At 45.6% G+C, this 20,942-nt stretch overlaps 1 protein-coding gene across 1 annotated transcript in view; it reads left to right on the top strand.

Annotated features, from left to right (window-relative positions):
- The window catches only part of ABAT (4-aminobutyrate aminotransferase), an 85,867-nt gene that overhangs the window by 49,294 nt on the left and 15,631 nt on the right, over nucleotides 1-20,942 (top strand). The window contains exons 3-8 of the mRNA XM_016199387.2: nucleotides 5,210-5,307; nucleotides 7,101-7,130; nucleotides 8,519-8,636; nucleotides 12,089-12,138; nucleotides 19,798-19,878; nucleotides 20,481-20,573. Of these exons, the coding sequence (XP_016054873.1) occupies nucleotides 5,210-5,307; nucleotides 7,101-7,130; nucleotides 8,519-8,636; nucleotides 12,089-12,138; nucleotides 19,798-19,878; nucleotides 20,481-20,573 (470 nt within the window). The remainder of the gene's footprint in view (nucleotides 1-5,209; nucleotides 5,308-7,100; nucleotides 7,131-8,518; nucleotides 8,637-12,088; nucleotides 12,139-19,797; nucleotides 19,879-20,480; nucleotides 20,574-20,942) is intronic.

Here is a 20,942-nt window from a genome sequence, read left to right as displayed (position 1 = left end):
GTTTTATTTAAATATAAGAGAACATATAAATGCTTGCCCATTATTATGTTAAAAATAAGCCAAAACCAGGGTACTCCAGGTCTAGGGTGCACCAAGTAGGAGGGAGAGTCATGGCATGGAGATTCATTCCATAGCTAGTCCTGTTGAGCCACCTGCTAGGTGCAGAGTGCTGTACTGGGTGCTGAGGATACATCAGAGAAAAGAGATCATGGCCCCTGGGGAGCTCCAGCCTGCTGGTACACGCAGCTCAGTCTTTGAAGGTCATTCTCAAGGACATCTGAGCCTTCCCAAGGAAACATCAAGAAAGAGCAATGGGTTAAGACTCGTAAGATTGGGCTGCTGGCTTCGTCCACCACCTATTAGCCAAGTGAGCCTTTCCAATGGGCAGACCTCCGAGCCTCAGTTTTCCTATCAGGAAAGTGGGTATAATAATAATATCCTCCCTGCTTCACAAGTTAGTTGTAGCAGAAGAAATGGCTCATGTGAAAGCACTTCATTTATATTTACAATAAGGTGAGGAGTGTCCTAAAGCTTATTTTATAAGCATGGATATGGAGACACAATGCAAAAAACCAGAAGGGGTTAAATCAGAGTTACTCAGCCCTGCATTTTCTCAGCTGGAGTTGACTCTTTGGCACGGTTGTGCCAGATTCAGAAACTCATTTAATGAGATGTTTTCTTTTCTTTTGGCCTATCAATTTGGCATATCTAGTATGATTGATAGGTGATGGATGGATAGATGATAGATAGATAGATGAAGATAGATAGATAGATAGATGATAGATAGATAGATAGATAGATAGATAGATAGATAGATAGATAGATAGATAGATGATAGATAGATGATTGATAGATAGATGATTGATAGATAGATAGATAGATGATAGATAGGGCTAAGATGCCAGAATATGTGCACTCTTATACACTGCTTATGGGCAAGTAACAATAGGACAATGGTTTTTAAATTCTAGGAATAAGAGCTTATCCTTAACCCATTTAGTCCTTGCCACAGCTCCATAAAACAGAGAAAACTGAGACTCAGAGAAATTAAGTAACTTGCCCAGAGCTAGCAAGGGGCTGAGCCAGGCTTTGAACTGAGCCAGCGTGGCCCCAGGACTCACACTTTAACCACCGTATTAGTTATCTGTGGCCATATAACAAATACCCCCAAACTCAGCTAGTTAAAATAATGTTTATTATCTCATAGTGTTTGTGGATTGGGAATCCAGGGTTGGCTTATCTGGATCCTCTGGCTCCAGATGTCTCATGAGGGTGCGGCAGAGCTATTAGCTGAAGCTGGTCTCGTCTGAGGCTCACCGTAAGTTCTGTGGGTCCCCTTCCAAGCTCACTCATGTGATTGTGCTGGATTCAGGGCCTCGTGGACGTGAGGGTAGTTCATGGCCTGAGACAGTGTTCCCAATGGCATCGTTTCGTGCCATCCCCCAAAATTTATAATCTCACATTGATAAGTAGAATACAGAGACTGGGAGACTCGATTGCAAAATGGTTATCTCTGGGTGGTGAAATTCGATGTGTTTTTTCCCTTGTGGTTTATTGATAGTTCCTCAATGAGCGTGTTATCAAAAAACAAGTGGGTGGGCAATTGGAGGAGGGAGATAAGATTATTTAAAGCAGAGCAAACAACTCCAGGTGAATTTGACCTTGACTTTGGCCAAGCTCAAACCCTGGCTGTTTGGGGAAATGACATTCTTTTATTGCTCTCAGCATAAAGATAAAGAGGACATAAAAACGTTTGGCTGTTTTTATAGTTGGGAGTTAAAAATTGACTCTGCGGATTGGCATGGCTCTGAGGGTGGTGGGTATCACTGTGGGACCCAGTGGGCTGGGCTGGACTTACCCACCATGCCTTGTCTTGTGTGTCAGGGAGGACCCCTGCCTTCTGGCTGTGCTGCTTTATTTATGAATGAAAATACTGGATCAGTCAATATCAATTCAATCTTTTTTTTTTTTTTTTGCTTCCTTGTACTTCAAATAGTAATTTACCTCTGGGAGAAGCGAGTTGTTTTGCTGCAAATGTTTCATTTCAAAGACCTACACTAGATGAGATCAAAGATTGCATCAGTTATATTCAAATTATCTAGGAAAGGAGAGGTCAGGGGGATAAATTTCTAGTTTAGCCACTTACCAGCTGTGTGACTTTGGGCAAATTAATTGACCTTTCTGAGCTTTAGTGTCTTATTCTGTAACATGTGAATAACATTTTGTTCCTCGGGGGCTGTGAGGATTAAATGAGGCAATACATGGGAAAGTGCTCAGCATAGTGCTTGGTACAGTCACCCTAAGTGCTTGATGATGGATAGATGCTTATGGTGACTTGATATAAGAGATCCAAGAAAAGGCTTCCTTGACCATTCAAATCTTGTTCTTTCCTTTTGTGGTTTATGAGGTTATATGTCATTAGTAAGAGTATTAAGGGGATATTATATATCATCATTGGTATTGTATTGGTATTTGATTTTTTTTCTCTCTACAAAATTCAAAATTGAGATTTAGTGGGTAAAGCAGAAGTATTGGACCTGGGTTCAAATCCTGCCTCTGCAACTCACTAGCTATGTGACCTTGGGAAAGTCACTTAACCTCTCTGATCCTCATCCATAAAATGGGAACAACAGTACCATTTCACGAGTGGATTGTGGGTTAGTTAAAACAATAGATGAGAGTTTGCTTAGGTAGGGCCTGCCTAGCTCACATGTTAGCATCCCCATCTCTCTTTTTCTGATAGTACAACAAGCTTACCAGCCTCTGGTTTTCAGAGTCTCTGCCCAGTGGTCTTGGCCCTCTCCCATCACACCTGCTAAAAGTTGGCACACGATAGGAACCGATGAAGTTCTTGGAACAGACCCATCTGCCCTGTACCTGGCCCTTGGCAGCCTGGCCCAGTGCCCCATCAGTCCCTGCTCCCAGAGAACAGGTTCTTGTGGCCTCTCCACCGCCTCTCCCTGCCTCACCTCCCAGCTCCTGTAACTCAGCTTTGGCATCGTCAGGGCTGCCGCTCCCACTGCCAACTGCCTCCATTCTTGGTAGTCGCACTTTTTAGTTTCCAAGAAATCTGGTTGCAGTAATGTGCTATTAAGACATTTTCTGGAGAGCCCAGCCAGGCGTGGCTTAGCAGTTGAGCATCGACCTAGGATCTAGGAGATCGCAGTTCGATTCCCAGTCAGGGCACAGGCCCGGGTTGGGGGCTCGATCCCCAGTCGGGTGTGCAGGAGACAGCAGATCAATGACGACTCTCTCATCATTGATGTTTCTATCTCTCTCCCTCTCTCTCCCTTCCTCTTTCTGAACCCAATAAAAACATATTTTTTAGAAAGACATCTTCTGGAGAAAGGAAGGGAGACTTGCACTTTCTCATTTGGAGGACAGAGTGCTAGTTTCAAACTTTTTACTTTCTCCCTTTGCTGAAACAAAGCAAGATCAGGACTAGTTAAAAGCTATTTTTATCCAGGTATACATCCCTGTTTTATGCAGGTCTAGTTGGAGTTAGCATTGACTAGTAACCTGGAGTTCTGGCCAAGAAAGAGATAAACAGTTGAGTATAAAAAAAAGCCATCGATATGTCCCATTATCCTTAACTCTCTGCTAATAGAATAAAATCTTTAGGAATTCCCTTTTCATTTTATGATCAAATAGAAGATAACAAAAGCTGGTTTCTTCATGCCTTAAAATAAGATTAGTGTTGGGTTTTAACTGGACTTTACTTTCAAAGGGCAACATGATTAATTACATTACATAATCAATTCAGAAGCTTTCTTTGCTATCTAAAGCAACTGTAGAAAATTAAGAATGAATTTAAATATGTTTTCTAATATCATGGCTTTGTATGGGTTGGCAAGCTATGTGTGTGAGTGTGTGTGTGTTTATGTGTGTGAGAGAGAGACTAGCATATTTCTTCACCTCTCTGAGTTTTAGTTTCCTCTCCTATGTAATGGAAGCAATAACAACTCCCCCTCAGGGTTGTGTAAAGACGAAATGAGATCGTGTATATGATTTATATAAAAGCATAGTGATTCCTTAGTTTAGTGCAATTGTGGCAACCCCGAGTAAGAAGAGCTAACATTTCCCAGCCACCAAGTATGTATCGGAAAGATAAAAGAGCTGGGACAGTAAAGGGACTTCTCGGGGTTATGACTGTAAGTTGTGTGTATCATTACACACTTAGATCCATCAAGCTGCCTTTCACTCAGGGATCAGTGGGACTGGAGGTTGAGGCTGCCCTCTGTGCCTCAGCAACATGCTGAGCTAAAAAGCCCTGCGGTTAGCCTGGCAACTCAAACACCCTCTATAATTTTATCACTATACCAAAAAGAAGGGGAAACGAGTTTCAAGCAAATGACTTGTGCCCAAAACTTTTTTTTAAACAAGAACAAATCTATAAGTGGGGACCACCTGAACTTAGACATTTGGTTATTTTCTCCTGAGTGGTTTTTGTCACAGCTAGGACACATCTTGGGGTGGGAGTGCTATTGGCACCTGGTGGGTAGAGGCCAGGGATGCTGCTCAACACCTGCAGTGCACAAAACAGCCTCCACAACAGAGAATTACCAAGCCCAAAATGTCAGTAGTGCCAAAGGCTGAGAAACTCTGGTCTATATATACATTTGGATATAGATTAAATTTTTACAAAATTTGGATGATCTTTTACATGCTAATACCACGGGCATCTTTCCATATCCATATATATTTAGTATGTCTATCTTGAAACTATTTATGGATGCACAATATTCCATTGTTCATGAGATGGGGATTATGTCATATTCTATTTAGCTACCCTCCGTTGTGGGACATTGAGGTCGTTTTCTCTTCGCTATATGCGACAATACTATTAGGAATTTTTTTAACCTACATCTTTGTGCACTGGTCCCATTATTTTCTTAGAATGAATCATAAAATATGAGCTTGTTCAGCCAAAGGAATAGGAAGCTGGCATCAACCTACACTCACACCAATGAGACTCTAGTGTGCCTGTTTGCCTACAACATCACTGGCACTGGGCTTTCCCATTTTTAAAAAATCCTCAGTGTTTTTGTGGCGCCCAGGTCTCGCCAGACTTAGTGTTCTGATGTGGTCTGGCTGGGATGGGGTTGAGGTCCTGGGACTGCCTCTGTTGGGAACATTGGGTGTCTGTTAGGGTAGAATTCTCGCTATATCTATTGTCACCAGGGATTCTCATTTTCTTTGTTTCCTGCAGGATCCAGACATATCAGCCAGGCTGCAGCCAAAGTTGATGTTGAATTTGATTATGATGGACCTCTGATGAAGACAGAAGTCCCAGGGCCTAGATCTCGGGTGAGTTGAGCACACCTGAATGGGAGTTTTGGAAAAGAGCAGAAGGAATCAATGAGGCAAGAACATAGCAGAACTTAGGAACTGTATTCTTAGCTGCTTTCAGTGGTTTTACCACTAGAAACCTGGGATGTTAAATGAGGCCATTCTGCCATAAGAAGTCAAAGAAGGCTTCTCAGAGGAGGTGTATCAGTGTCTGCTACCACAATAATGCTGCATAACAATTGCAAAACCTCAATAGCATGCAGATTGTTCATGCATCTAGAGGTAACTGGGAATTGGCTAGGCAGCTCTATTGGGCCCATCTACATGCCTGTGAATGACTGGCCATCATTTGGTCTAGGCCGGGCTTTACTTGGTCACTGCAGTGACTTGGCTCTGCTCCATGTGTCTCTCATCCTCTAGCAAGCTGGGCTGGGCTTGTCCTCATGGTGATGGTAGAGGAGAGCATACTGTAGGTCTTTTGAGGCCCAAGTCTCACCTGGCCCACCATCATTTCTACCTTGTTCTGTTGGCCAAAGTAAATCAAGGGCTGGGGCAGAGCATCCTACCAACAGTGGAAGAACATGGCAATGCTATATGGCACAGGGCATGGATAGCAAATAACCTTGAGCTTGACCTTGAAGGACAAAAGGGAGAAATTAGACAAAGGAGTGCATTTTGTTCCAGGCAAGGGGAATAGTATGTGGAAAGGCATGCGGGGTGACAGTGCATGGCATATGAGAGACAGAGGATAGCTCTGAATCCCTGGAGCAAATGTCAGTGTGTGAGAATGAAGAGACACAAGTTGAGTGATGAGGGAGATTGGAACTTCTATTCAAAGATGCCACAAAATCTGCATATGACACATTTTGGAGGGCTGACTAACCTTGATTCTCTAAAGTGATATGCAATACTGTTCCTAATGTTTGCACCTAAAAAATAACAGTGTAAACATTTTCCATACAAATTAAATGTTTTTCTTTACATATTTTGCAGATTTTGTCCAGTGTCATTTTTTACTGTCAGAAGATGCCTGTTTTGTCACTGCAGTTATTTATACATCCAGAAATCTTTGCACTGATAAATGATTGTAGTTATTATGGAGAGTGCCTGCTAACAAAAGGAGAGCCTTTCCCATACATATTTCTATTGGGAAGCGGTAGATTTTAATTTAATAGTGAAATACTTTTGGAATAATATTTAATATTTTTGTCATTAATATTTTCTATTTTACTGTGGAAATATATAATTCTAATTGCCAAAGTATGACACTAATGCTAGAGTATATTTTATGTTAAATCATTTTTAGAGGTTAAATCTTTATAATATTAAAGTAGCCGGTATAGTATAATTCCCAGGCTCTATATGGAATTGCACACTGGTTTATGGAATGTTCGGATTATAATTATAAATGGGTCTTTGTGTGCAAATTTATATTTCAGTTGATTTTATTTTCCTAACACGATGCTAAAGCCCTTTTTTCCTAAATAAAAAGAAAACCCATGCTTTTATGGACACTAGGTAAATGCCTTCAGCTTAAATTTTTTGGTTAAATCTTAATTTATTTGACTATCTTCCCAGTGTCTAATTCTTCAGTCTGCCTGTTATACTGGTCATTTAACTGTCAGTAGTTTCCCACCAACCATTTATATTAAGCAATTTAAAATGTTTATATAATACTGTTGACTAATTAACTATGAAGTTATTGGCATGAAGGGGGAAGCAGGCCCAAGACTTGGAAAGACATGAAAGATTTTAAGCTACTTTGGAAGAGCGTGTCCTTGTCATAATGCTCTTGCCTCTCTTGCCCGCAGGAGTTAATGAAACAGCTGAATATAATTCAGGTAAGTGCGAATGAGAGAGCTTTCCTTCCATTGCTTCTCTGTTACAAGTTGCTGAGGGGCACAGATGCTTACTCTTTGCTGGCTCTGTTCAGAAAAGCAAATGCAGCTGACTTTTATTCTGAACCTTTTTTCCCTAATTTTCCTTGGGCTTTTTTCTTTGACTCCTTGGTTATTTGTGTGTCGTTTAACTTCCACATTTTGGTGAACTTCTCCAGTTTCTATCACTGATTTCCAATTTCATTGCATTGTGGTTAGAAAACATTTTGTGTGATTTCAGTTCTTTTGAATTTCTTGAGCCCTTTCATGGCCAAACATATGGTCTCTCCTGGAAAATGCTCCATGTGCACTTGAGAGGAATGAATGTGTACTGTCCAGTTGTTGGGGGGCTGTTCTGTGGATGTTTGTGAGATCTATTGGTTTGGAGTGTTGTTCAAACCTTGTTTGTCTTCCATTCCGCCTCCTGTTCTATCCATCACTGAAAGCCATGTATTGAAAACTCCAGTACATAGACAACTTTCTTATAGAACTGTTTTTCCCCTTAAATTCTGTCTGATTTTGCTTCACATATTTTGGGACTCTGTTATTAGGTACTTGTATGTTTATAATTGTTATATTTTCGTAGTGGACTGGCTCTTTATCATCATAAAATGCCTCTCTTTACTTCTAGGAACTTTTTTATTTTTACAGTGGATTTTGTTTGATAGTAGCATAAACCATTCCAGCTTTCTTATGATTGCTGTGAGAGTCATGTATCTTTTTTCAGCCTTTTTCTTTTAACCTATTTGTATTCTTGCAACTCAGGTATGTTACATGTCAGCAGTTTATGGTTGAATCTTTTTAGTGCAGTCTGATGGTTTCTGACTTTTGATTAAATTGTTCAGTCCATCCACAATTTAATGTTATTATTGATATGGCTGTCTGTACATCTTCCAGTTTACATTTTTTTCTCTTTGCTCATATATTTTTTGTTCCTCTGTTCCTATTTTACTTTTTTTTTTGCATTGAGCGAGTAACTTCTAGTGTAACTTTTTCATTTCATTCATAATTACTATATATTTTTTTAGTTTTCTTAGTGCTCCAAGGCTTACCATATACATCTTATCAGAATCATCTTCAGAGATATAGATCAACCTTCTTGTTGTGATGTGTGGAACACATACAGAAAACTTTATATGATACAAATTCATAGCTTAACTATTATAAAGCAAATCACCGATGAAATTATCCCCGGGGGCCAGAAATGTGATATTGCCAGCACCCATAGAGACCTTCCATATGTCCATAGAATGGTTAGCTCATGCTTCTATTCACTAATTCAAGCTTGATCCTAATAGACTGAGAATCTAGGGAGTTGCAGTGAGCCTGACTCAGTCTGTCTTTTCCCGAAGAATGCAGAGGCTGTGCATTTCTTCTGCAATTATGAAGAGAGCCGAGGCAACTACCTGGTCGATGTGGATGGCAACCGAATGTTGGATCTCTATTCCCAGATCTCCTCTGTCCCTATAGGTAAGAGCTGGAGAATCAGCCCTTGAATGTAACTTCCTCTCTCTCTTAGTCGTGGCCACCCAGACTCCAGAAGTCCCTTCCAGCAGGCACGTCCCTGCACGTTACCAGACACTTCCCTCAAGGGCAGAGAAGAGGGAAGGGTCATTCATAGAGGGTGTATTACTAGGGACTCTACATGTCTTCTCTCATTTACTCCTCCCCAAAGCCTACAAAGTAGGTATGTATTAGTATCTGGTTTTGCAGATAGAGAAGCAAAGCTTGGACAAGCTCTGCAGCTTACAGAGGGAGCTGAGCCAGGCTGTGAACCAAGGTCTGTGCGACCGGAGTTTGATGTCAGCTGCCTTGGCTTAGGTTTCCCAAAAGAGCCTGAGGCAGGGATTCTGTGCATGTAGTTTATTAAGGGAGAGCTCTCAGAAGAAAAGGGAGGGAGGGAAACAAACAGGGCAGGGGGACAAGCTAAGAGGGATGAGCTGTCAGCCAGAGACCAACCACTGCCCAGTCCCCCACGGCACACTTGGGCATGCATTGTGCCCCGGAGTTGGTCCCAGCCTGGCCTTTTTGTACCCCTGTGCCAGTCAGTCACTGCCTGCCAGCCTCCAGAGGCAGAGCCTGTCATCTCTGGGGTGAAGTGGCTTCCAGTCTCCAAGGGCAATATTCCAGAGAAGGAGGCAGCTGGAGCCATTATCAGTCGCATGCACAGCAGCTGGGAGAGGGTACCGTTTGCAGCGAAGGTGCCCTAGTGGGGCACCAGCAGCATCTGCCTCCCCAGGCTCATCTTCTGGTCCCACAGAGCGTGACTCCTTGCTATAGGAAGGCACACAGGTGACAGGATGGATGAGCAGCTCGGAAGTTGATGTTTCTTTGGTCTATGGATTCCCCTTCGATCACTGGGATGTAGGTCGAGCATTCCAGCAAGACCTGTCCCTTCATGGATAAGCTGGAACGTCCTTAGCTCCCCAGCAGCACCTCCCACTCCAGCAGCCTGGGGCCTTTCCCCTGAGGCCCCGAATCAGGTCTCCACTCCTCTGCTTCCCCATCCCAACCTGTTTATTTCCAATTAAGGTGCAATTAGACAGTAAGTGAATGACTCATTCTTTGAGTCCCATCGTTCTCCTTGGCCTTGGAAGGCATTTTGGATGCTAAGATTTACAGACCCCTATCTCCATTTTGTGTTCAAGTGAAAGGAATTAGATCTTGAGGGATCGTGGGTTTGAATCCTCGCTCCACCATGTGTTAGCCATGGGACTGTGGGCTGACTCCTGCATCCTTCCCCTCCCCACCCGGGCTCCCTCCCTTGGAATCCCCAGCCAGCCAGTGTGGGGGGCGGGGAGCAGAGATCAGGCCAGCAGCCATTGCTCAAAGACTAGAAGTTCATAGTTTCTCTCTGGCCACCTTTTTTCCCATATCTGTAGTCTTTGAGATAATTTTTTAAACTAATAATTATTGTGAATTTGCTATATGCCTAGCATATTGCTAAGAGTCTTACATGTTATCTCATTAAATCCCTACAACAGTCCTGTAATATTGGATCTTTTAGCATCACCCCCCATTTACTGATGGGGAGCCAGCTTTCGAGAAGGTGTAGGGTTTGCCCAGTGTGTCCAGGAAGACAAAGGATTTGAGCGAACGACTCTCTGCCTCCTAAGCTCCCTTCTGTGGTAGCAGCCTCCCAGACAGCCACCCCTGCCCTGCTGTAGGGGCCATCCCTGGCTTCCAAAGCCCAGGGGTAGGACTTCCCCGGTCAGAGGGGCTGGCTCTGCTTTTATCTGTCCTTCTGAAGCCAGTAGACAAGCTGGAGCTGTGATCCTCCCTGCACCTGTTCACCTACTGAGGCAAAGAAGTCATACCCATCCAAGGCAGTGTGAGAAAGAGCCAGAGCTGAGGGACCTCCAGCCAGAAAACGGGGGGAAACCCATAGGGTGTTCCTTTCTTGAGTAATGAGCACTTTCCAGCCTTGGGCCCAGCACGCCTTGGATTGGCATGGGGAGGGGCGAGTCCGGTGAGGGAAGACTGCTAACAACCCTTTCCCCTTGGTCCACCCCTCCTCCCCCGAACTCCCCCAGTCCATGCTCCCTGCAGCAGGCAGAGTGAAACCAGGGGCTTTTCACATCTGTTCACTTTTGATTCCATGGGGGAGAAATTCCCCCCGGGGGGATGCTGGGCCTTTAATACAGGTCTAAACTTGCTAATCTCTTATCTGGACGCCGCAGACCCCATGCTCAGAGATGGGCAGGCATCTCACCATAGTGCTATAGTCTCCTTTCAGAGTAAACCTATTTAAATTAAAAAGTGAATTGATTGAAAGAAAAGAAGGTGTGCATGATAAAAATTGTGGTGCTTGAAGACTGAGAGTTTTTCTCCAAGTTCTACTTCCTGCTCTAAGATTCATGATGAGTCTTTTCTCATATATGAGCTCTTGCCATGTCGCTGGGTCTCTGCATTACTCATGCATTCAACTAGTATCTATTGAACTGAACACTTTCCACTGCATTTGAGGGTCTTACAATCTGGTCCCCTGACCTCAATACCTCCCACAAACTTGGAGGAAAGCCAGGTTTGATCAGAAATGATCAAAAAGCCTCAGAAATTATCAGAAAGCCTCCTGCACATGGTAGATGTTCAATAAATGGAAGTAAAGGCTTTGAACCCAGGACATCTGGCCGCAGTGCTGGTTAGTCCTGTTTTACACCTCCCTCCTTTACAATACAAGCTTCCATTTATTGAGCATCTGCTATGTGCAAGGGGCTTTCTCTTCATCATTGCTAACCCTGGTAACAATTGATCTGCTACTGATGGACTTCAGGTTGCTTTCAAGCCTAGGGATTGGAGTGGCACGATTAAGATATGTAGGCATTGGTCATTATACACACAAGATAAATTCATAGAAGAGTAATTGCTGAATCAAAGGGTATCTTAAACCTTGTTGTGGAGTGTCAGGCCCAGGCCGGGCAGTAAATGCAGCGGGACTCTGGGAATGAGCAGATATGTGAAGGCAGAACCATCGGATACGCTGGTCACAGATTGCAGGTTGTACCACTCACTCACTTGGCTCCCGACCAAACTTATATTGCAATTTGACTTGATCTATAGGCACTGGGAGAGAAATCTAAGACCACATTTGTGATTCATCACGCCAGCCTGGGGCACCCCTCCCAGCCCTTGAAGTTCGCTTTCGCCTGCACTCACCTCCTATGTCTGTCTAGCTCTGTAGGTCTCAAACCTGATTCCCAGAATTACCTAAAGGACTTACTGAAGATTTCTGGGACATGCCCTGAAAGATTCCGAGTCAGAGGGTCTGGGTGGGCCCAAGAATTGGGTCTTTTTGTCTACAAAGGATAAAAAGACCCCTTGGTGTGAGAAGAGGTTGGAAAGGAGAGAAGGGGCAGGTGATGAGGAAGGGGCTCGGGACACTCAGCTGTGATATTTGTCTCTAACCATATCCCCATCCCCAGGTTACAGCCATCCAGCGCTCATGAAACTCATCCAGCAGCCTCAGAATGCGGTAAGTCCCTGGGTTAAACAGGGTAAAACCCAAATGTGTTCATGGCAGTTCAGAGGATCATTGGGGCACCTTTGGAAATAGTCCACTCATTCATTCCATGAGTATCTATGGAGCACATACTACGTGCTAGGCGCTTGGAATACCGTAGTGAGGAAAACAGCACCCCACTCCCATGGAGGCAGCCAGTTAATTTAATTCTCTACACGGAGGTGGAGAATTCCAACCAGGCTGAGTGCTACAGAGTGAGGTAAGCAGTGCTCTGTGGGCATAAAACAATGGTAATAATAATTAACAATAATTAAGAGCCTAATGTGTATAGTAACCCCCCTTACAGGTTCACTTTCCACAGTAACCCATGGTCATCCGTGGCCCAAAACTATTAAGTGAAAAATTCCAGATATAAGCAATTCATAAGTTTTAACTTGCACACTGTTCTGAGTATGTGATGAAATCGCACCGGCATTGGAATCATCTCTTTGTGCAGCAGGTCCACACTGTAGACCTTCCCTGCCCGTCAATCACTCATCTTGTTATCCGAGTAACTCAGTATCACAGTGCATGTGTTCAAGTAGCCCTTATTTTACTTAGTAATGCCACATCAGCATACCTTTATTACAGTATATTGTTATCAATACTCTATTTCATTATTAGTTATTGTTGTCGATCTCTCACTGCCCCTAATTTACAAATTAAATTTTATCATAGGTATGTGTGTATAGGAAAAACATGCAAGCACTCAGTACTGTCTGCCATCTCAGGCATCACCGGGGGTCTTGGGACGTATCCTGCAGATAAGGGGGGATTACTGTGTAGACACTGTTTGGTGCTTCACAGTTTTCATACTGACAAGTCTATGAGGCGGGTACTGTTGTAATCCCCGTTTTACAGATGAGGAAACTGAGGCACAGAGTGGTTAAGTATTTGTGCAAGGTCACACAGTAAGAGGTGCCGGGAATAAAACCCACAGGAGCTGGGCTGTGTAGGATGGAGGGGCTGGGAGTCAGGGGAGATGCCCTAGGGGAGTGTTTGAGCCGAGATCTGAAGGTGGAGAAGGTGCTAACTGGGAGGAGGGGGCAGGGAGAAGAGTGGGATGGAGAGAAGCAGCGAGATTGAGGAACCTAAGAGGACTGCGTGGCCAGGTGGCCAGAGCCGAGAGAGCTGGGATCCAAGCAGGCCTCAATGTGCAAGGTTTTAGTTACAGGCTAGACCAGGGTTTGCCAGCCTCGGCACTCATGGCACTTGGAGCCAGATCATCATCCCCTCCAGTGGGGTCGTCCTGTCCGTGTGGGATGTTCAGCAGCCTCTCTGGGCTCTGCCCACTTGATGACAGTAGCGCCCAGCCTCTGAAACTGTGAAAACTTAAAACGTCTGCAGATATTGCCTCCTGGTGGGTAGTGCCCCCCTCCCCCCCAGTTGAGAGCCCCTGCGGTAGGAAACTTCCATCTCTGTCCTGAGAGCAGTGGGAGCCTTGGGCAGTTACACTGGCTGTAACACACGTGGGACGTGGGTCCGTCCTGAGTGCCCTGATCAGTGAATCTTCCCACATGACCCAGTGTCTCAACGTTTCTTTATCGCTCCTTGAAGGAGTGTTTTTAGTCATTATTTTCCCAATTGTCCTCCCCTCGTGAAATTTTAATGCCACCACCTGTTAGTTTCCTGTGGTGTCGTCACAAATTGCCACCAGCCTCGTGGTTTAAAACAACGCCCACTGACTATGTCACTGATTTTGTTGATCAGGAGCCTGGTGGGCTCAGCCTAGCGCTCTGCTGAGCATCTCAGAAAGCTGGAATCCGCTCTTAGCTGGAGGCTGGGGGCTCATTCAGGTTGTTAGCAGAACTCACTTCATTCTCACGGTGTCCACATATCCCACCATCTTCACGCCAGCAACCCCGGGCCAATCCTTTGCTCTGTCTTCCATCACTCTTTCTGCTCTTAGCAAAGGGCTCCCGTGGTTGCACTGGGCCCACCCAGGAGATCCATAATAACCTCCCTATCTGAACCAATTAGGAACCTTAATTACATCTGCAGAGTCCCTTTTGCCCTATAACGTACTCACAATCCCAGGGTTGAGGGTGTGGCATCTTCTTGGGGGCCATACTGTATCTACAGCACGCCTCTACAGTATGGTCTATCAAGCATGGCATCCGCTAAGGTAATACCCCACAGCAGTCTGTGCTCTCTGTATCACAGAGTAGGGTGTTTTTCACCCCCACTGAGAATTCGTGAATTGCAGATGGTCCCCACCACAGGTACCACCCCGTTACCCTTCCCCCAGACCACTCCCCTTATTCTAACGGCACAGGCGTGCTCCTTCCTTCTTTGCACATGAATGGAGTCGCACCGTGTGTCCTCTTCATCACGTCTGGTTAATTCACTCCAAACCCATCTGCGTGATCCATCCTCACCGTGCAGAGCCCCAGACCACCTATGCCCGTTCCACTGTATGAGTACGCTGCAGTCAGTGCACCCACCCCACTGCTCGTGGGCGTTTGGGTCGTTCCTACAAAGACAGCTACCGTGACCATCTGAGTAGCTGTCCTCCGGTGAACACAGTCCTGGTCTCCAGTGGATTCAGGTCCAGGAGCGGAGCTGCAGGATGGCATAGCGAGCAGTTTTCCAAACTGGGTTTCCACTCCCCCCAGCAGCATGTGTGAGTTGAAGTGACACCGAATGTCATTGGGGGGGGGGGCTTTCATTTTTTCCCCTCTTTACAAATGGGTTTGCCCTGCCTGGGAGGGACTTGGGGACATTTCTCCCTCCGATTGGTTGACAAGTTCAGGGGCCGCAGTAGAGGACTCGAGGGCATCATGCAGGCTCTGTGAGTGTGTTTACATTCAAAGCCCAACTTTGTTTTGAAACGTTGTGCAGATACCAGATGCCTCAGCAGTTGGTGCTGAAAAAAATGTGTCAACAAACATGTCACACACATTTGCAGTGTCAGCTGCCTCCGAAGGAAGAATCGTCCCCAGCAGCACGTGACTTTAAGGCCCAGGGATTCTGACTTTGGGGGATGCCCTGCCTCCACCTGTCCCTGCCAGGAACCTGGATGCCACACTTCATCCCCTGGCCTCTTCACCCCTCACCTCTCACCCCTGGCCAGTCAGAACCAGTCGTAGCTCTGCATCTTCCACTTGGATTTTCCCCACCCCTCTCCAACTGTTCCTCCCTCCACATTCATTCTCATCTCCTCCAAACCACTCTCCAACTGCGCTGTGCATGGAGCCCTTTCCGGGGACCCATTACCTTCAGGACGCACCCCAGACTCCTCCACTGTACATGCAAAGCCCTGCATCAGCTGCCTCCTGCTTCTTCAGCCTTATCTCTTGACATTTGTTTATTTACAAGCTCTTGATTGAATACCTACTGTGTGCTGGGGACTGTTCTGGTGCTGGGACTGGATAGCAGCATTATAGTCTGGATCACAGTGTTGACCTTGCTCTGCAGAGGACTGCAGTGGGGCAAGGTGACTGGCACAGTCTCAGAGAAACAGCAGCTGATGTGCTCAGGTGGTGGTTGTGGTATTTGGCCTGCCCTGGGCAGGTTCCTGCCCAGTCATTGAAGTCCTGAGAAGCGGCTTATCGACCCTTCGTACCCCAGTCACAGCACCTGAGACTCCCACATAATTACTCCAGGTGACTGGGAAAATGAAGCCATGTCTTCTGGATCCAATGTCTGGTTTCCCGTTATAATTTAAGTCACCCGGGCCACCTCATTTAAATGCCCTTAAGTTATGCAATGATTATTGGGCACTACACGTGCCCTTCACACTGCAATGAGTGATGAGCACAGTCTGACACCTGGGGCACCTGGCCTGGCCAGGGAAGACATGTGCCATCCCTCTGACCTCCAGGCCTTTCCACCGGTGTGACTCTATCCTTCAAGACTGAGCTGTGTCACCTCACTGGCCTTATAAGTCCCCAGGGAGGGGTCCATCTTCTGGCAGATGAAGACCCTGAAGCCCAGAGAGGTTAAGTAACTTGCCCCAGGTCGTACAGCCACTTAAACCAAAGCCATTCTTTACACATCGCACTTTAGCGCTGCTGAGTCTGATGGCAAGTGTTCTAGAAACTTGTCCTCATTTGATTCTGCTCCCCAATGTCCCAGATATCCTCTGTTCTTAGTCACGCTTTGTCAAACAGGAACATCACCCACACATCTTCCCTGGGCCCAGATAGGCAATCAAGCTGCCGGCCAGCCCCTGTGGGAGCCACTCCCACCCCCGCCAGTGGTGGCAGTTTACCCCGACCTTCATCTCATGATTGGCTTGATTTCCCAGGAGCCCCACTCAGGTCGGAGCCAAAGGAAATGTCCCTTAAGGTCCCGCCAGGCCAGCCAAGATCCCTGGGTTGCACCAAGCAAACTTGTATCCATCGCTAACATTATCAGGTGGAGGCCACCTGCAGCGCCTGGCAGACAGTGGAGTCTGAAGTCAGCAAACCTGTGTTTGGGTCGTTTTTCTGCCCTTTCTTATCTGTGTGACTTGGGGCAAGTTGCTTGACCTCTCTGGTCCTCAGTTTCCTCACAATGAGAAGGGTTAACTCCCCCCACCACTTACCTAGTCTGGAGTGTGAACCTCCCACAGTGTCTAGCTGTCGGAGCCAAATTCCCAAGCAACCAGGGGCCTGAGTGCTGGGGCTCCCCTCCTTGGGCTTCCTCCTATGTAGTGATCCCACTGTTTGTATTTGCATTGAGTTAATTACACCAGCTGTCCGAGAGAGAGAGAGAGGTACCCCAGAAGTCCCCAGATCCTAGGCTCACCCTATCCTCCCCCTTTAATTAACTTTTTATTTTAGACTAATTTCCGATTTACAGACAAGTTGTAAAGACAGTTCCCATCTACCTTTGCCCAGTTCCTCCCAGTGTTAACACCTTACTCTCCATGGTACCCTTGTGAAAACTAAGACATTAACATTGGTGCATTATGTACTACAGACTTTATTCAGATTTCCCATTTCCCCACTACTGCCTGTTTTTGGTTCCAGGATCCCATCCAGGATGTCACATTGCACTTAGTACAAACCCTTTTCATAACCCAAACCCGATTCCTGGTGATCTCACTGTGTATCCACAGGAAGGACCCCTCCCAGACCCTTCCCAGTCCTGTCAGGGGGACTGGCTGCACCTTGAGGGACGGGGTGGCTCTGCTTTTATTCCATCTGCATTTCCATCTGTGTCTTTAGGGGAGGCCTAGAAATGAGATCGCCGGGTCAGAGCATAAATACTGTAAGGCTCTTAATACACATTGACACTTCTTGGGGTGGAACCTTTTGCCCCCATCGGTGTCCTGCCAGAACTGGACATTATCTTTTTCCTCGCTTTAGGGAGGTGTTCGAGGCCAAGCTGGTGGGGAGTTTTGGGACCCTTGGTCCTGTGTGTGCCTCTCACCCTGCCCTGTAAACAGCCAGCAGCCCCGCCTGTGTCTGAAGCCAGCAAGGCAGGGGCTGCTTTTGTTCAGGAGTGGGGCTGCATGAGGGTGGGACTGTCCCTCAGCCAGACTGTTTTAAGAAAAATTTGGCCAGCATTTAAAGTGGGGCAATTTCTCATTAAAATCTGCGTTTCCCTTTTCTTTCGAAATGTGGAGGCTCTGGTTCCCTTGGCCTTCCTCCCTGCTCTGCAGTCCCAGGGCAGGGCTGACCCAACCTCAGACAAACAAGTTCTTAGTAACCAACATGCCCCCTCGTCTCCCAACTATCAAAAGCGAGTCTGTTTAGCATCAGGCTTGCACTGTTGATTTCCCTGCAGAGAGAAATACTTCTCTCGACCCACATCTATCAAAATTAGGGGGAGAAAATCAACAAAGAGAGTCTAAGTAATTTTTCTAACATTGCTTTTCTTATACTCCTCCCATCCTGTTTATTTAGCCAGCTCCCTCATCAGATTGCTTTCCTAAGCTCTGCTCCATTTAGAAATTCTAGGCCTGCCACTGCCTTGTACGTCTTTTTTCCATGTTTATTTAATTAATTCACATGCAGTCAGATTCATTCTTTGTACTATATAGTTGTGTGAATTTCATCAAATGCACAGTATACAGTCACTGTCAAAATCCCTGGCCAGGTGGCTTGGTTGGAGTGTCATCCCATACAGCCAAGGCCTACAGGTTCGGTTCCTAATTAAGGCACAGATAGGAGGCTACCAATTAATGTTTCTCTCTCACATCGATGTTTCTTTCTCTTCCTTTCTCTCAAGTCAATAAAAACATACCCTTGGGTGAGAATTAAAAAAAAAAATCCAGACATATTTTCACACCAACACTTTTTAAGACCCAAAAAGTGGAAACAGCCCAGTGTCCATTGACGGATGAATGGATAAACAAAATGTGGCCCATCCATACAATGGAATATTATGCAGCCTTAAAAAGGAAGGAAAGTCTGTCTCATGCTACAACATGGGTTAACCTGGAGGACATGATGCTAAATGAAACAAGCCAGTCACAAAAGGATGAATACTGTATGATTCCACTTATATGAGGTCCCTAGCATTGTCAAATTCAGAGAGACAGAAAATAGAAGCATGGTTGCTAGGAGCTGGGGGAGGGAGAATGGGCAGTCAGTGTCATATGGATATAGTTTCAGTTTTGTAAGATAAAACAGTTCTGGAGATGGATGGTGGTGATGGCTACGCAACAATGTGAATATACTTAACACTACTGAACTGTGTACTTATAAATGGTTAAGATGGTAAATTTTATGTTAAGTGTTTTTTACCACATTTTTCAGAAATCCAGACACGGTACAGTTCATCACCCCAAACATTCTCCCCAGCCTGTTTGCAGTCAATCCCACCTCACCCCTGGCACCCATGAGCTGTTTTCTGTCCCTCTAGTTTCTCCTTTTCCAGAATGTCGTCTAAATGGAACCATTTTGCGTGTAACCCTTTGATTCCACCTCTTGTCACTCAGCACTGAGACTTTGAGATTCTTCCATGTTCTTCTTGCCCTTGCGTGTCAGCATATTGTTCCTCCTCATTGCTGAGCAGTAGTCCCCGGTGTGTGGGTGGACCACAGTTTATTTCTCCTTTCCCCAGTGGAGAGACACTTGGGTTGTTTCCAGGTTTGGGCAAATAAAAACAAAAGCCTCTATAAACATTCATGTTTATTCATGTCTTTGTGTGGACACACGCTTTCATCTCACTTCGGTAAACTCCTAGATGTGGTGTTGCTCCGTCATAGGGTGCGTGTGTGTTTAACATGATAAGAAACTGCCAGATAGCTTCCCAAAGTGGTTGAACCTCGTTACCTTCCTATAGCTATGAACAAGAATTCTAGGTGCTCCACATCCTCATCAGCACTTGTTATTGTCTACTTTTTAATTTTTAGCCATTCTGATGTTTTGTTTTGTTTTTTAATTATATATTCATAGGAAATTGCAAAGAAAAAAACAACACATTACAAAGAGGTCTCATGTACCCTTCGCCCACTTTCCCCCAAAGGTAGCATCTTGGTAATTATAGTGCTATATCACAACCAAGAAATTGGCACTTCTTTTTAAAACTCTGAGCAATCCCGGTGGATTTCTCTAAAAGTACAGGGAAATCCATTATTTCAGCCCCGACACACCACCATCAGCCTACTGGACCCCACCCCTGTGAACAGCATGGTGAGCTGGCAGGGAGCTGGGTCAAGGACGAGTGGTCACTGTTTGTCTCGGGCCCTTTTTGCAGAGCACGTTCATCAACAGACCTGCCTTGGGAATCCTGCCTCCAGAGAATTTTGTGGAGAAGCTGCGGGAGTCCTTGCTCTCGGTGAGTGGTGAGTCTGCGGGGACTACCCTCCGCTGCAGGGACCCACCTCCACCTGGGCCCCAGGTCCTCCCCACGGGAAACTCTTGGAGGTGGCACCAGCAGAAGGAAAGGGTTGTGATTCATACAGTCAGGATGGGGTGTTTCTACTTCACTCTTTGTGCTGTTTCTTTCACAGAGTATTTTTACTTTTCCTTTTGAAGAGAAGAGGGATACCTTGTGTGTAGGAAAAAGGGAACTCAGGAAAAATTTAATATTTGTCCCATGACAGGAGTTTTGCTTGGTCTTCAGCCTGCCTTGATGTTTCGGTGTCAGTTGTTACAATGATTAAAATCATTCAGAACCTCAACTTCTCACCTGTGGGTGTCTTGAGGGGTGGCAGTTGCCTCAGGAGGGATAGACTGGGCTTTTCGTCACCCTCTTTTCTTCTCTGCTCTCCTACTTGGCTTTTCCACCCCCCAGAAGAGCCCGAGTCAAGTCTCCCAGACCAACTGCTTCCAGGATATCCCTGGTTCTGTCCCAGCCTCCCTCTGCCTCCTACAGCTCCAGCTAGGGGAGGGGGAGTCCAGATGGAGCTGAGCCCACAGCTGTTTCTCTGCCTGCAGGTGGCTCCTAAAGGAATGTCCCAGCTCATTACCATGGCCTGTGGCTCCTGCTCCAATGAAAATGCCTTCAAGACCATCTTCATGTGGTACCGGGTAAGGTTTGAGATGTGAACACACACACACACACACACACACACACACACACACACACACACACACACAACAGAAGCTCCCCAGCACCCTTTGTCCTGTTGTTCATCCCAACTGGCCAGAGTTTTGGACATCAGTGAGCATGCTCAAAACCCAGAGGGGGCCATTTCCTGATGGGGCTTTCCAAACATCCCAGTGGGGAATGGTGCAAAGAGCCGAGGCTTTGGCACCAAACTTACCCAGTGTAATTACACTATTATACCTGGAATAACATATACCGTCTCAGCAGATCTTAGTGGTTGCTAACAGAAGAGTAATGCATCTTATGTATTCATCTATTTATTTCATTACAAGCACAGTATCAATCTCATG

The sequence above is a fragment of the Miniopterus natalensis genome, chromosome 3, assembly GCF_054644295.1.
Source record: "Miniopterus natalensis isolate mMinNat1 chromosome 3, mMinNat1.hap1, whole genome shotgun sequence".
NCBI classification, from domain to species: Eukaryota; Metazoa; Chordata; class Mammalia; order Chiroptera; family Miniopteridae; genus Miniopterus; species Miniopterus natalensis.
The sequence above is the reverse complement of the archived record's forward strand: the minus strand, read 5'-3'. Positions and strand labels throughout refer to the sequence as shown.